The sequence below is a fragment of the Phragmites australis genome, chromosome 16 (genome assembly GCF_958298935.1).
Source record: "Phragmites australis chromosome 16, lpPhrAust1.1, whole genome shotgun sequence".
Lineage (NCBI taxonomy): Eukaryota > Viridiplantae > Streptophyta > Magnoliopsida > Poales > Poaceae > Phragmites > Phragmites australis.
Window position 1 is genome coordinate 14,081,263 of NC_084936.1, and position 16,746 is coordinate 14,098,008.

Genomic DNA, 16,746 nt, shown 5'->3' on the forward strand with positions numbered 1-16,746 from the left:
GGCTTCATCAGCTGCTTACCTACTTGCTGCCAAGCTTTCTATCATGCGCTTCTTCTATGCAATTTGTCGCTCTAGTTCTTTGGCTTCTAGTCATGCAGATCTTTCTGCTTTGGTTTCTTCGTCCTTGTCTTCGTATTCTTCAAAGTGGTCGAAGTCTTCATGCTCTTCAACATGAGGTGACTTTCCCTTCGTTGCTATTGAAGCTTTGAATCGAGTGCGAAGCCCAGTCTATATCCTTCGCATTGCAGCATCTACATCTTCCTGGTGAGTTGCCTCTTCATGAACCCGACCATCCCTGTCGGCCAACATGGCCACATCATTTCCTTCTTCTTGAACTTCTTCGACTGCCTCAGCTGCGATGATGATTGGTCCGCCACGATCTCAGGCGCGATGATGATTGGGTCCGCCACGGTCGAAGTGTCGGTCGCGGTCGCAACTCCCTCTGGAAGTTGTGTTTTTTTTTGTGCCACTGATGCATCAGTGGCCTTCGACTTCTTTTTGGGTGTCATGGCTTCGTAATGCGTTGGTTCGATCTCCACGATCGGTGCCAACTATTGGAAACTTGTGTAACCGAACAAAACAGTGGGCCTTTGGAACCCGAAGAGATCCGAAGGCCAGGTGGAGAACACACTGAATGGGAATTGTGCCCTGATATTAATATCACACATCTTTTTGGTTACAGTGTCAGCCCTTTTATAGGTTGTACCCAACCACTCCCCGATACAATTTACAATATTACCCCTTCAACTACTATATTCTCGGCATATTTATGGGTAATTTGGTACCTTCATAAGTATAACCAGCCTATTTACAAGTTTGCCATTGGTTGTCCTCAGTTGCCTGGAACGGCCACCCTTCGCTTAGTCCTGAAGGCACACGCTCTGCAAGGCCCCCGGCCTCTCTTCAGTCGTCCTTCTAGTAGCACCAAGAGAAAGTCTTCAAATGTCCTCCGAAGGCCTGACAATGGCTTTGCCTGCAACGATACCTTTGGCGTCCATTTAGTTGACTCCCTCGCGGCATTGAGCAAAGGCCCTCGGTCTAGACCTGATGGCATGGCGTAGGCTTCGCCTATTCCCTCCAGTGGAGTCGTTCCCTCGATTCCGATCTGCCGAAGAGTACATTCGGAGTGTTGAACGATTCATGATCATGAGACGACAACTAAGCTTTACTAGTAAAGTGGACGCCGAGGTCTTCGACCCGATATTCAAAAGGGGGGCCGGTGAGACCATTCTCCAATAGTATCCAACAAACAGGATAGCCAAAGCCAACTTTTGCTACACCTAGAATTGCGTATCTACATACTTTCATGCGCGTGCTCACATTATCTGCAACAGTAAGGTTTTTGTCTGTGAATATTGGTGAACTACATCTATATTTGTCTGTGAATCTAGATTCAGTATGTACATTTCACAAATGTAATGAGAAAATTTCTAGGAGAAGGATTTTCTAACAGCATTTCTTAGTTTGATGTAGGGGTGGGGATCGGTTAGTACAGGCAATTCGGTTCGATTTTTCCGGCCCATAATTTTTTTGCTTTTTTGAAAATTGGAAACCAATGTACCCAAAGAATTACAAAAACTGAACCCAATTGACCGATTTAGCCTGTTTTGATCCACAGTTTTTATTAGTTTTAAGATACAACTATGGTATTTGCAAATACTACGGCCTCCAATACTTTTGACTATTTGTTATATCTGATTTTGTTGGTATGAAAATTGTGGTATCCCCCAACCAGTAGTATTTTGGTGGTAATAAAAATCCACTCCGATTGGATTTTTCTTAAAACCGTGGTTTTCTTGGCCAACTCTTTGAAAACCATAAAACTATGTTTTTCAAATACTATGGTATGTTATTGCTACAACATCCAAACAGTTCAGTTCGGTTATTTTGGATATTGGTTTTTAACCGAAATCTTCAAGAGAGGAACAATGGCTTCACCGTGAGAACGAGGAAGGAGGCAGTCGACGGTGGTGTGGATGAGGGGAGCATAATTGTGGCTGTGTAGGTGAGAGGGGAGGCGGCATGCGTCACTGGCACACCTGCGAAGGGCGAGGCAGTGAAAAAAGTGGCAGCATGGGCGAGAGGGCAAGGGTCATGGGCGAAAAAAGTGGCAGCATGAGCGTGGCTCTACTGGCTACAGCAGCTGCGCATTGGAAAGATTAGAGGGATTAGGGAATTATAGGGTATATCTTATTGCAATGGGCTTATTGGGCTAGATTAAAAGGGTGTATACATCAGTTCAGTTTATTAGGTTAGTTTGGTTTCTGAAATTCAAAAATAAAAAACCAAATAGTATTGTTTTAGAAACAGAATCACAAAGTGAACACTAAAAAAGCCGTAAATTTGGTTATTTCGGTTTTGCTTCGGTTTCTAAGTTCAATTTTTGATTTTTTTTTCCACCCCTAGTTTGATGCATTTGCAACTGCAAAACTGGCAAGTGGCAATAGATAACCTCGCAAAAAGAAAAGAGCAACCATTGCGAATAGTCAAATGCATTTTCCTAGAGTTAAGCGTCCCCTAGGACAAACCATTAGCACTGTATTAATGACCGGTGGTTGAGCAAAACCCTGAGGGCGCGTACAAAAGAGTGATGTCAGCTGTCTATAAGAGCTGCCACCTAAGATTTCTAATGACGTGGAGGGTGGTTAATAAAGAAAGAACAATATCGTCTCTTGAGCAAGAGACAGATTGTAGCATGCCAAACAAGAACAAATGTCTCTTCTACTGCATTTATTATGGACATAAACTAACAGTGTGTTATATGAGTTATCTTTTAAATTGTCTCTAAATTACATGAATCGTGTTATAGACAATATCTATCTCAACGGGTGTACAAGCCCCATGACAATATCATCTTCGTCGCGTGTGCAAACTTTCATTGACATGATGCTGGAGGAATACCCGATGGCCGACGGGTGATCATAACCCATGTCAATATCGTTCCCGATGAGCATGCAAAACTGTATGGTTTAGAACTCCCTCCTCCGATCATGTAAACTTTGTTGTTTTCTAGTCAAATTTTGAACTGTCGACTATCAATCTCTCTTTAAACATTTAGGCTGGAAACATGATTATCGTATATAGATTTATCTCGAAAAGTAAGGCCAAATAGAGTCACAAAATGATCTCTTACCAATCTGCGTTTCAATCTAGAGGGGAGCTCTTTTTCCTATCCTGAACATGCAGCCAGCAGAATAGGACAGCACAATCTCAAGAACATTCTAATGATCATATACAGCTAGCAATGTTTCTCATTTCCTAAATCTAAAATCCATGGATAGAAGCTACCTCACAAGTACATGCATATCATGCCCAAGAGAGCTTGTTCGACATCAGAAAGAACCCACAATTTTTAACCACACAAGTACCCAGAATGTCAAAATCCACAATCCGCAGCGTACCGGGGACGAGCTGCCTGAAGAAGATGAGATTGCAAGCGCTCTATTGTCATCTATACCAACTAGAAAGCGACACTCGCCAATGGATGGATCAAGGTGAACTACCATTCCAAGTCCATCGAAATCACAGCTCTTAGCATCCTGTTTCTGCAGTTGATAGTAGCTGTTGAACGCATAAGAGATGTTTCCCTTGTCCCCAATGGCGTTGCACAAACCTCCATAGTAGAGAGGGGTGCAATCAGCCATAGTGCAAGCAAGCTTTAAGTGATTCTCTACATTGTTAAGATTTTGACCAGGGCTCGTGACACACCACCGCGGTGGAAGATATGGGACATCCCTGGCATTCTTCAGAACTGGGTTACCTAGTCCAAGATTCAGTGGGTACTTGGCCTGCCCATCAAATGAGAAAATTCCCCAGTGTCGCTCGAAATTACCAGGCAGTATGCTCTTTTGCTCTTCGTCGAGAAGGCTGAAAAGATATACATCAACTGGAGGGATCCCTGGGCGCAATGGAGTTCCTTCGTTGCTTAAAACACGGCTGATCAGGCCTTGGTTGAATGCCCTTGCTGCAGTCAGGTTTGCACTAGGTGCTCCTTCAGTTGGCCAACCTACCTCACCAATTGCAATTGGTAGTTGTCCATAGCCAATCTTGCTCAAAGCAGAAACTAGTGTGTCGAAATTACCATCGAAAGCATTGTAGTACACATTTGACCCATCCACAACTGGATGACTAGATCCGTCAAAAAATGCGTAATCTTGCGGGAAGTCTGAGCTCTGGTAAAGACTGAGGAAGGGGTAGATATTGACCATGAATGGAGCCCCAGTTGAACTGAGGAAAGCAGCGAGCTGGGTCATAATCCGAGTGAGGTCAGGCCTGAACACTCCTTGTGATGGAACAGATGCACTTTGATAAGCATCAGCATTGCATGGGACAACTAGCTTTATGTAGCTGGCAAGATTAGCTTTCACCAGTGATTGCTGAATATTGGTCATTGCTGGAAGAACATATGACTGGAATTGTCCCTGATAGCTTGTCAGGAAAGGCTCATTTCCCACAGCAATGTATCTGCTTAAATTAGGGAAGAGTTATCACCGAAAAAATACAAACTAATAAACAAAATCATCAGCCGCTAGTAAACAATCTTACAGCTTTTGAAAAAATAGTCTAAAGCAAGCAAAAACGCTTGAACAGGCCTACAATAGAAATAGCCGCACAGCAACAACAACAAACAAGAAAAGAAAATATGTACTATATTCATTTCATTGCAAATATTCTGAAGTAATACATTCTCTAGCCTATCGTATTTTAACCCATACTCATAATTAGCAATCTCGATAAAAGATACATTCCACATTGCCCATGAATTTGTATCCAAGTCGCTCCAGTCCTTGACAATAGGAACTTCATAATATTCTTGTATAGAGGTAGAACAGACGCAGCGTTCAGAACAATTGTACTGAAAGGCCGTCCTACCAATCTGTTGGTGGAAGAAAAGGTCTTCAACAAAAAAAGTGTGACGAGAGCCAACCTACTAGAGTGGTTCAAGCTTGAAAAAGAGGTGGAGAGAAAGAGAATGCCCTTAGTGATGAAAAAAATCCATCTCTTGGTGGCCATGGGTCAGTATTTATATTGACATCTAAAATGTAAGTGTACAAACATACTCCTGTGGGATTGGTAGAGATACAAATCGTCATTGTACAACCGGGATCTAGGGCCAGCCTCGTAAAACATTGTTACGGCAAGTGGCAGTGACTGTTATGGCAAGCGGCCACAATACTTGGCCGGTCGTCTGTTGCGGCGCCCGTCCTACCCAGTGTGTCAGGTCGGCTGCCAGTTACATCAGCATTAAATGCCGATCACTTCATGGCAAATACCACATGGCCGATGGATCCCTTTCCTGCTGATCCTACCGGGAGACCCCATCGCTCCCCCAAGCCTCCAGGATTAGCGACCTTCAGGGGTCCGCGAGCTCCTGAGGCTTGGGTCTCCATGGTGAGTCGAAGCATGGGGCCTCCGGAGGGGTTTTGATCCTGGTGCCTTCAGACTTAGGCTAGTGGAGCCTAAGGGCGTCAGGGGTCCTTGATGGTGACCCCATAACAGTAGCTTCTCACGAGAGAGGCCAGCGGTGCAGCCGTCCTCAAGGTCCTCGGAGCAGGGCCTCCGGCGATCCTTGGCTCCGTTGCTAGGGGCCCCATGGTCTTTGGTTGTTTTGAGTCGTTTCAAGTGCCGGTCTAATGGTCAAGCCAAATGCCCACTTGCGAGAGAGGGTATTAAATGCAACCTGCGGTTAGGGGTGCAGTCATGTCTTGCCAGGCGGTGGTGGGACACGTGGTGTCTCGACGTTGGAGGATCATGGAGAACAGTTCCGCTTGCCCATGACTATTGGCGAAGTGACGGGGCATGCGCATGCGTCTCGAGTAAGCAACAACTCCTCCCCTAGTCTATAAAGTAGGGATCTCGCCCTTATCTGACATCCTTGCTCCTTTCCACCCTTGCCCTTTCGCCTGCGCCCACCAGTCCTAGCACTCCCAGTCTCTATTGCCGACGAGCGCTCCTCACTGCATCCTAGGGACCTCATGACTCGCTCTGGCGTTCGTGGCTGAGCCAGTTCCCTGGTGCGAACCGTGCATCATTTGGGAATCTTGCTGCTGCGTTAGCAACCTCAGTCGTTGCCACCCATCAGGCGGAATTGGCTTCCGTCGCCACCGCCGGTGTGGGTGAGCCAGCAGCGGGCGGGGGCATCAATGCGCGCGTGCCGACGGGAACCAAAGCGGCAGTGGTTCCTTCGCTGCTTCCTGGACCGCCGCCACATGTGACGCTCCACCGTGCCAGCAAGAAGTACCACCTGCAAACTAGCACGCTGGGGGCGTCAACCGTCACTGAGGCTAAGCTCGACAGAATGGTCGAGGAGGGGAAGATCCCCTCTAGATCCATCACTCCTGCCTTGTAGGGGACTGTGATCCCAGCACTACAGAGCCATGAGACCGTGGTCTTCTAGGCCTTGTTTGACGCGGGCCTCGTTTTCCTGCCGTACCACCCCTCGAAGGGGTGCTCCGCCACTTTTACGTGGAGCTCCCCCAACTTTCGGCCAACGCTATCGTTTGCTTGGCCATCTTCGAATGGGCCATGTGGGTGGATGACTGTGAGGGATGAGCGGAGCTCTTTTCCACTATTCATGAAGCAAGCTGCGAGCTGAAGACTCAGATAGAGGGCAGAGAGACAAATGCCCTCAACTTCGGTAGCGTGAACTTCCAGCTCTGGCAGGAGTATCATGACGCATTTCCAGCGAAGGCCATTAACAACAGGTGGTATACCGGATGGCCGAAGGGGTGGTTCTACTATGACGTGGGCTTCAGGTACCCCCTCCGCTCTACCAACCGAGACATTCATTACGTCCGGACCCCGGTGGTGGACATACCCGAGGCTCAGCTCACTTTGAGAGCGGCACTCCTTCGGAAGGTGGATCGGAGGATGAGCATACGTTATCTCATGGAGGAGTACACAATGCTGCACATTCTGCCCTTCCAGGCAGATTGGGACCACGCCTTCGAGCAAGGTGAGGAAGGCGAGTCGAACGCGTACTCTGGGCCCACCGTCAATTCAAGTGAGTCCTCCCCATTGTCTATCATCAAATTCATAGACGTGAGATGCCTTTTACTTTCAAAAGGGTGCCTTACTCTGGACCAAGCGGCCGAGATCGTGGACAGATTCCTCGGCCAACCTTCCGTTACAGAGTGGGACCAGCGTTTGGAGCTAGTCAGGAACTGGAAGCAGCACAACCGCATCTGCTCCCGCCTCAGAATGCTGGCTTCAGCGTGGCCAGACCTGATAGAGCCCCAAGTCACCGAAAAGCAAGGGCGCGGGGCCTCAGGTGTTGCAACCTCCGCGATCCCACTCTGGACTCGGCCCTCATTTGGCCCCACAGCCTCGTGTGCTAGCTCGGTGACTGAGTCCTTCGAGGCGGAGTCAAATGAGACGAAGCGTCGAAGGCGTGCCGATAGCACCGAAGAAGTAAGTAGCGTGACTGAGGACGAGTCCTAGGCCGGAAGGAGCAGCTTGGGGAAGGCTCCAGCTGTCCCAAACCCAACAGGCCATGGCTAAAGCGTAGGGGGACGTGAGGTCTCCCTTGACGATTATGCGGCATGGGGGGAGGGGTTGCTAACCCCTTCGACAACGAGGACATCACGGGCCCCGTTACTGCTACGACCGTTGACATGGGTGACACATTGTTCCCTTTTAACCCCGCTGTGCTTGCGCTTAAGGATCCTGACTTCTGTGTTTTCTCCTATTTACAGGGGTCGTCGAAGCGGACCCAACCTTGGCTTTGCCCTAGAGGTTATGGCTCCCCAGGAGGACCCGACGACTCCTCCGGAGGCACCCAAGGCAGTCTCTTTGGAGGCGACTGCTTCGCTGCCTCAAGGCATCTTCTCAGCCATGACCTGGCTCTCATGGCCGGGGCCGAGGGAGTCGTACTCTCCACGGCGGTTGTCTCATCACTCTAAGAGCGGGGCTTGAGCTTCGAAGCCCTAACCCCTAACGACTTCGCACTCTGCCTGCAGGCGTCGATTGCCTTTATCTCTGCCTTGTCTCTCCTTAGGAGCGGGGAGATCGAGCTATCTTTGGCTCGGAGGCCCCTGGAGGAGGTGGCATTGCAATTAGAGGCAGCGGCCTGGCAGGTAGGGTTGGAAACGAGCTGAGCCAAGCCTAGCTTAGCTTGGCTCGTAGAAGCTCAACGAACTGTAGGCTCGGCTCGGTTTACAAACCGAGCTAAAATGTTTGCTCTGCTCGACTCAGTTGTGGGCTCGAGCTGGCTGGAGAGCCTGCCAGACCATCAGGCACCAGTGCTTCTCAAACCGAGCACAAATATGCATAACTGCTCCCACCAAATAGCCTCACACTTGCTACGGCTTTGCACCCTTCATCACCACAGCCAACTATCTAGCTCTGCACTGCATCCATCACAAGGCCTAGCTCTGAACAAGCAGGGCAGCAAATCAATGGAGCAAAAAATATGCATAAAGGCAGTCGCACACAAGCACCAGATGATGCACAATACCTATGCCCACACACACTGTCTACACATAAACACATGGAATCAAATCCACACCAGAGCATCAAAAAAATTGCATCTAACCACACTAGGTACATGGATTCAAATCAAATCTCTACAATATTGTAGCTCTGCAAGCAAACTGAGAAGAGGCTGTGGAGAGCTCAAGGGCATCGTGTTCCTCAGCTGCGTGTGGAGGTTGGGGTCCTTTGCTATGTCAGGGTTGTCGGCGGCGAAGGGCACCTCAGGGCTCAGGGGCATCGGGGAGGTCGATGGCGGAGAGAAGGCGGGGGAGGAGGTTGGGGCCACCGGAGTGCCGAAGCGGGCGGGCGCCAGTCCTAAATCCCAGGTGGGCCACAGGAGCACCAGAGCGGGCAGTCGCCAGCTGCAAATCTACTAGACCAGCCGCTAGTGATAGTAGCGGCGCTACGGTGGCGCCCTGGCGGAGTGGGGAATGAGCGACGGAGTGAGCGGGGAGCCGGGGAGGAAGAGGGGGAGGCCAGGAAGGGAGAGGGTGGAGCAGCGGCTGTGGCATCCAAAGACCAAACGAGATCGACTGTGGTCTCATCCTCACGGAAGACCTAGGCTACAGACTGACACTGGAGTGCTAGACTATTGGGCCGAGCGAGCCAAGGTTCCATGGCTCGGTTTGGCTCGCAAGCCGCTCGTGAGCTAGCTCGGGCTCCTCTGCACAAGCGTACTCTTCAAACTTGCACATGAGGGCATCCACGGTACGCACCGAGCACCGGTACAACCAATCGAAGAGGGTCTCGAAGGCCAAGCCTTGGGTTGCTACGTTGATGACTGATGACTCCGAGATGCCCTTTATCTAGGCCTTCATTTGGGAAAATTCCGGAAGTAATCCTGGTGGGTCTTACCCGGCTGTTGTTTGACGGCGAACAGACTCCCAGAGGTCGCTGGCTCAACGAAGGTGCCATAGAAGTTGTTGCAAAAGGCGTCCCAGAGCTGGATTCAGGTGTAAAAGGCCCCCGGCTCCAGCGTCCAAAACCATCAGAGGGCTACCCCTTCCAACATAAGGGAGAAGCATTTGGCCATGCTAGCCTGCCCGCTTTCGTTGGCCTCGATGGCTAGGGTGTACGAGCGAACGAACTCACCTAGGTCTGAATCGCCCTTAGACTTAGGAAGTTTGGAGGTCCAAAACCCATATGGGAAGGGCTCTGCCTGTAGGCTCGCCTGTAGAGGTGAGTTAGAGTCTAGGGGCGAAGCCTCACGCCGACGGGTTCGAGGCTTAGGTGTTTGCGAACTAACTGTAGGTAGCGCTTGGGGACGATGAGGGGCAAAGAAGACGCCCTCGCTGGCCCCCAGAGCCTGACCCGCCACTTCGGTGGTAGTCACGGGAGCATCGATGGTTATGGTCGTAGACTGCTGCGCAGCCTGTAGGGTCGCCTGCAGCTCCTCCAGTTAGGCCTGAAGGGCCTCTGCATGTGCCTATTGGTTGGCCGTGACGACATGTACATCTATGGCCTCAGCCGTAACGCCTTGGGTTGTAACGAGGTTCTCGTCGTACTACTGCTGAAGGGCCTCCGAACTGGAAAGGCCCTTAGTGTCAGGCACAGTCGGGGTCACGACCGGATCAATGGTGGCCACGGGGCTTTCGTTCCGCCCGAGAGTGGACTCATCGTGATCCCTGGTTGGGGCGCTAGCGTCAGCATAGCGAGCGTTTGGCCACGGCTGCCGTGCGGACTTCCGCGCAAGCGTTGTCATGGAGCCAGCTGCTCAGGGCGCCGCCTTGGTGGTCTTCTTCTTCGGTGACATTTTATCTCTCTGAGTGTTACACCGTTCCTCCCCACAGACGGCGCTAGCTGTTGGTGGAAGAAAAATTTTTCCACCAATAAGGTGCGGCGAGAGTCAACCTACTGGAGTGGCTCAAGCTTATAGAAGAAGTGGAGAGGAAGAGAATGTTTCAGTGATGAAAAAAAATCCGTCCCTTGGTGTGGTGGCCATGTGTCAGTATTTATATTACCATCCAAAATGTAAGTGTACACACATATCACTATGGTGTTGGTAGAGATACAAGTCATCAATGTACAACTGGGACCTAGGGCCAGTCTCGTAAAATATTGTTACCGCAAGTGACAGTGACTGTTCTGGCAAGCGGCCACAATACTTGGCCGATTTTCTATTGCGGCGCCCGTTCTGCCCAGTGTGTTAGGTCGGCCGATAGTCACATCGTCATTAAATACTGATCACTTCGTGGCAGATACCACGTGGCCGGTGGGTCCCTTTCCTGCTAGTCCTGCTGGGGGGCCATCGCTCCCCTAAGCCTCCGAGGGTTAGCGGCTTTCAGGGGTCCGTGGGCTCCGGAGCCTTGGGTCTCCGTGGCGACTCGAAGCCCTAGTGATGAGGATCGACCCAATATTTCACGATGGAACAACGAAGATACGAAGATAACTAGCACGACCTTACAATCTGATGTACAGATGTAATACCGTAGCAAAGAACCTCCCACCCATGATCACACAAAACACGATCGGGAAGGATTGAATCATATAGATTCGATGGGCAACCCAAGAAACAAGTTCTTGATCTGCTCGACAACTCGGTGACTTTTGACAAGCTCTCACCGAAACTTGATAACATGGATGAACCCTAATGGCACATGGCCAACACACATATCATGGTCTATTTCATCATCAAAATCTGAGTTTTACATTGGACGCACCCTGGCTATTTGTAACCAGGGCACCCACACATATCTTGGCATGAAAGCCGACTCACAAATTCCTAACGTAACAATCAAACTAAATGGAAATAACTAAAACACTTCATGTATATGCCATCTTCAAAACAAAAGGACATGATCTGCATGCTAATCTCATGGTGGGAGCCATGGGTCATTAGCTGTAGGATTAAACCCCTCGTGACGTGAAGTTTCTCCTGGCCTTGCTGCGCGACGTGATCCCAACAGATCTGTTTCCTTTTGTGGCAGAAAAAGGAAAAGGAAATATTTCTTTTCTCTAGCTGGATTTCTTGTTTACTATCGATTTTATCTCCAAGAAAATATGTTCACTTGGCATAAGAGACTAGCTCCACGAGTCCAACTTTCTGTCCAACCTTTGCTCCAAAAATCATGGACTCCTTGTTGGGCGGCACATGCAAACCGAGGGGAGAAATATTTATTCCTTTTATTTCGGTTTCATGCTCCTTGCCATCACACAATTCTGCAGATAATTCATGTGACATTATTTGTGCACATCAATTAAATGCGGAGACAATTTTGCAGCCTTGGTCACATCACTACGGCTTCCAGAGGGGTTTTGATCATGGTGGCCTTCGGACTTAGGCTGACGGAGCCTAAGAGCGTCGGGGGTCCTCGATGGCGACCCCCAACACAATCTTATCTTAAATTGAAATTAAAATCATGTTCAATTGATTGCACCAAAAGAAGTCAATAAAAGCTCTTTTCAGCTTTTGGAGATGACAAATTTTGGTCACTGGCTCACTGCAATTGCCTCTTTCACATAATAAACAGAAACAATATTTATTTGAAGATCATCAATTCGGTACAATACATATGTATGCATAAATGTTGCAACATTGGGTAGCAAATATATGGAGGGCCAGCAATAAACAACAAAAATGCACATAGTGATGGACTAACCACGCTAAACATATGTATCCTTAAAGCCACTGTTTGAGCTTGAATAAGCATCTGCAGACACATGGGCTGGTGCAATAAACTCATAACTTATAACACAGGTATTTTAGGTATGAGCTTATACGCAAATGAAGTGGTATAGTGAGAGAAGGGCCACAATATTTGACATGGAAGCTCTAACAAACTTTTGAGAGCAAGTATAAGTTTTTGAAACTAGACAGCAAGTATAATGAACAATCACATTGCCAACTAAGCATTCCCTTCCTCCCCTTCTTTTCTCCTTTGTTTAAGGTACGGTCTATTTGGAATGTGTTTACTTGCACTCACCACCTTGCAATGCTACTCGTACCTAAAAAAGTTTTCCAGCAACAGCACATGCACCTCAATTCAATCTTTGTACGGGTGTAAGCTCATACCACATTGCTATCGTGGCTATGGTCTACAGGGAAAGTAACATCTTACACCTTTTTTCATTCTTTTGACATGGAAAGAATGTCTGCTATCATATCCATAATATATGTTTATCTTTTCTCCCTTTTGACTGCCTACACCTTTTTCTGTGGGTAGCACGTTCACCCAGGTACATTATGGTTTCAAAATACAACATTGATTGTGGCAAGCTCAAACAAAATAAGGGACAAGACCAATTGGGCTCAAGAGTCAACTTAACTACAGTATATCATAGGAGATGAACTAAAATGGAAAAGTTAGCAACATATTGAGTTCTACATGAGAAGAGAACTCTACTGGAAAAGGAATAGAAATGTATGCCTACATCTGAAACTGAAATGGCTTATTTGGCTACTATCCACATTTGAAGCAGGAAAAAGCTAAAGTGGATATCTCAAAAAGGTAATAAATCTAACCCGACTTGGAATAGAAATGTTTACATAGATTTGCATCAGTAGATGGAAAAAAAGAAGATGCTAATGCATACTAAAAGCACATTATATTTCACCATGATTTGCAAAGAATAATCATCATAGTTGTAAGGTTTAGAGGAATCATGTTATGTTTCACGAAACTGTATACATTAGCTCAAACACAATAATTTCGCGGGGAAAACATGCATGTGACTATGCACTATGGCTCTTTTGGACCGAGTCCTGGCCAGAGATGCCTGGCCAGGCAGCGCCCTCAGGCGTCCGATCGCCTGGGGCTGACGCTGCTGCCTGGCCGGAGCTGCCTGTGCCAGGTCCGAACCAAACAGGCCTTATATGCACTAGTTTTAAAGATTGTCGTAATAAAAATTTGTTTGTCTTTTCGTTTCGAAATATGTTTGTCAAAATAGCAGCCAGAAAACAAATGATCCATACGTTGCACAATTAAAGGATTTCTTACAAAAAAATGTCATCAACAAAAGCAATATCTACATTCCTCGTATTGAAGTCCAACTATATAATGTACCCTGGTACAAATTTCATACAGTCAAGCAGTAGTTGCTAAGTGTAAGAATTTGTACTTGGTGGTTTCTAAAAGACACAGGACGCAGAAGAACACTTGGTTGTTTAGGTGAACATGGAGTCAAGCATTATTTCAGCTTTATTTTAGCGTTATCAAATTAATTTGACTGAACGAATGGAAATATCTAATTTCCAAGAAATTTTGTTTTGGGCCAATATACAAACAAATTCAAATCGAAATGCCAGGTCACACAACAAACTGAAACCAGGGTTCAAAAAACCGTCGGTAACCGCTCAAAAATCGCGGTTACCGACCTTCCCGGTCCGGTCCGATTTCAAAAACCGCTCGGTAACCGAAATTTGAATTCGAAAAATTCGAAAAAATAAAAAAATTTAAAAACAATTCAAAAAAAATCTTAAAAAAAACTAGACACAATTCTAAGAACTTCTGTGAAATTTTTTTTCAAAAATAATGTCGTTTGCATCATATTCTATAGGGAGAAAGTTTGAAAAAAATGAAAAAAATTGAAGCGTGCGGCTCAATTATTAACTCACGTTAAGGAAAAGTGTAACATGCAAACACATATTTTTCTTGTATAAAACGTATTTTAAGAGAACCTTTAAAATTGATTTCACTTTATTTAGAGTTTTATTAAATTCTCTATGATTTTTACAAAGTTCACAAGCATAAAGTGAATATGTTAAGAAAAATCACTGTAATTAATTTTTTCATGTCTACTATTATTTTTTCTACGTAAATCATAATATAAATAAGCTAATGAAAGTGGTTTCACTAATTTTTAAGGTGTGATGGGTCAGTTATGAATTAATCTAGTCGCAACACATTTACACAATCATGCATGTTACAATAACTAATTCATGAGTTCATATATTTTTAAAAGATATAGGATCATGTAAGAAGACTAAAAAAATTAGTTTCATGATTTTTGGATTAGCAAAGAGTAAACTATGCATTTACCTTGGTTTAACAAATAAAATTTCTCACAGAAAATTTTGAACTTTTTTATGAGTATAAATACTTTTATCATGTAGATCATGTTACAAGGAATCCAACAAAATTTGTTTCACTTGATTTGAAGCTCGGATGAATTAGTTATTGATTTTACAAGATTGAACCCTTTTTTAGATTTTTTGTTGAACTGCGTTGAAATTCGATAAAACCGCTCGATAAATCGAGAAAACCGAGCGGTTACCGAGCCAAACCACTCGGTAACCGACCGAATCAAAAATGCGAGAAAATCGCTCGGTAACCGACCCAAACCGCTCGGTAACCGACCCAAACCGCTCGGTTACCGAGAGGGCAAAAACATGATTTTTTCGCAAAAATTTAAAATTTGCCGAATGAATTTTCTCTGAATTTTTTTTGAATTTTTGACCGGTAATCGCGGTTACCGCGGTTTTTCGGTTACCGCCGGAGGTCGGTAACCGACCTCCGGTCGGTAACGCGAACCTTGACTGAAACCACTGACACACTATAAGTACAACACAATAACAAGGACCAGTCAATCAACTATAACACAAAAAAAAAAAGCAACACAATTGTGTGGTCCATGTCGATCATAAATAAGGCCACACCACAACAAAGAGATACAGAGACTGCAACTGCAGTACACAAACTGGACTTGAAACAGCAAACGAACGCTTCCACTAAACCGATCTTCGAATTTCTTGTCAATTTCTACACAAACATAAACGCAAGCAGCTAATGTGCAGTCACTCGGAGGACCCAAATGATCATACAAACAGCATTCATCCCATTCAAGAATCTAAGACCTATCAAATGCTCATGCAGGAACGCGCGAGAGGACTCACCGTATGTCGACGCCGCCCCCGCCGCCGACGTACCGCGATACGTTGTGCGCGACCCAGGCATCGGCAGCGGTGGGCGATTCCGCGATGCCCGCGAGCATCTCGTTGCCGATGCCCACCATGACCTGTACCCCGCTTCCGGCGAGCGCGCGCAGGACGGCCGGGTCGGCGTCGAAGAGCTTGACCTTGGCGATTCGGTTGGCGCGCATGAGCTCCACGACGACCGGCGCCGGCATGCGGTGCGCCGACACGGTGCCCCAGTTTACCCCCACCGCGGCCTCCGCCCCCAGCGGCAGGGCCGCCAAGAACGCCACGAACACTACTGTGACGGCGGCGGCCATTGGCGGAAGAAGGGAGGGAGCTTTAGGCGGCGGTTTTGTGGGGCTCCATGGAGGATGAGATACAAAGGTGGGATCTTTGGGCAGCGGGTGGGAAGAACAAAAGCGCTGCTGCCATTGGGACTGGGAGTGAGCCGGGTAAAGAAGGTGGCGGAGGAAAAGCAACATGCGGTTGCGGCATGATGGTCGGTGGTACACTTGCCGAGGCGCCACTGTGGAGTCAAAGGTGGCCAGGTTTTCACCATCCTGCCCTGCTGTGATGCTGTCTGCTCTGCTCTCGTTGCGGTGGTCTTCTGCTGTGGTTCTGGCGCGATCTTTGTGCTGGCTACTGGGCGACAGGGCCGGGCCACGCCGGGCTAGCATCGGCTTCGGATTGATAAAGACTTTTTTTATTTTTATATTTTTTCATTAAAAATCTAAATAAATAGATTCTTTGGGGGCTTACCGTTCTTTGAGAGAGCTGTAGCCTTTTTAAAAGGCGGTAGGCGTCTATTTTTTAAATATTGCTCCGAGAAAAGTATTTATTTAATTTTTTTCTTACCACCCTCTGAGAGGGTGGGTGGGCTAACCGTCCCCTGAGAGAGCGGTAAAGGGCCTCTACTCAGGGGGCGGGTAGACCAAACTCTGAATTTTTTTAATTGTAAATGTATACAATTGCTCACTATTTGAAATTGATATGTTGCAAAATTTAGAATTAAAATGGTTAAAAAGTGACCAATACGGCATATTGGGGAAGCGATATTTTGGACTAGTTTACGTATTGTTAGGAGGATACAAAATCAATATTTGTGAATAAATTATATATGCGAAGCACTCACAGCATATTACGCGGTAATAAGGTTACAAACGGCGACAAACATAAGATTATACATACGGTGAAAAACATTATATGGGACTGTAACCACGAAGACACAACGATAAAAAAGTTGGCATGTACGGTTCGCATAAAGACCTATTTAATAGTGCGTCGCTCCTAATCATAACATGCATTAGGGAGTAGAAATATGTCGAGTTACATTAGATACTCTCTACTGAGTGCACATAGGATATTTGCCCTTTCGTAGGGCATCGGGACCTGCTGTCTTAGCGCGACGGGCTCTCTCCCGC

At 46.9% G+C, this 16,746-nt stretch overlaps 1 protein-coding gene across 1 annotated transcript; it reads right to left on the minus strand.

Moving 5' to 3' along the window:
• Positions 1-3,057: 3,057 nt before the first annotated feature.
• LOC133895882 (glucan endo-1,3-beta-glucosidase 5-like) lies at positions 3,058-15,938 on the minus strand. The gene is made up of 2 exons (XM_062336405.1): positions 15,305-15,938; positions 3,058-4,464 (listed from the first exon to the last, which is right to left on the minus strand). The coding sequence occupies exons 1-2, from the start codon at positions 15,805-15,807 to the stop codon at positions 3,333-3,335; spliced, it is 1,635 nt and encodes a 544-aa protein (XP_062192389.1). The 5' UTR covers positions 15,808-15,938; the 3' UTR covers positions 3,058-3,332.
• Between the last annotated feature and the right edge of the window lie 808 nt (positions 15,939-16,746).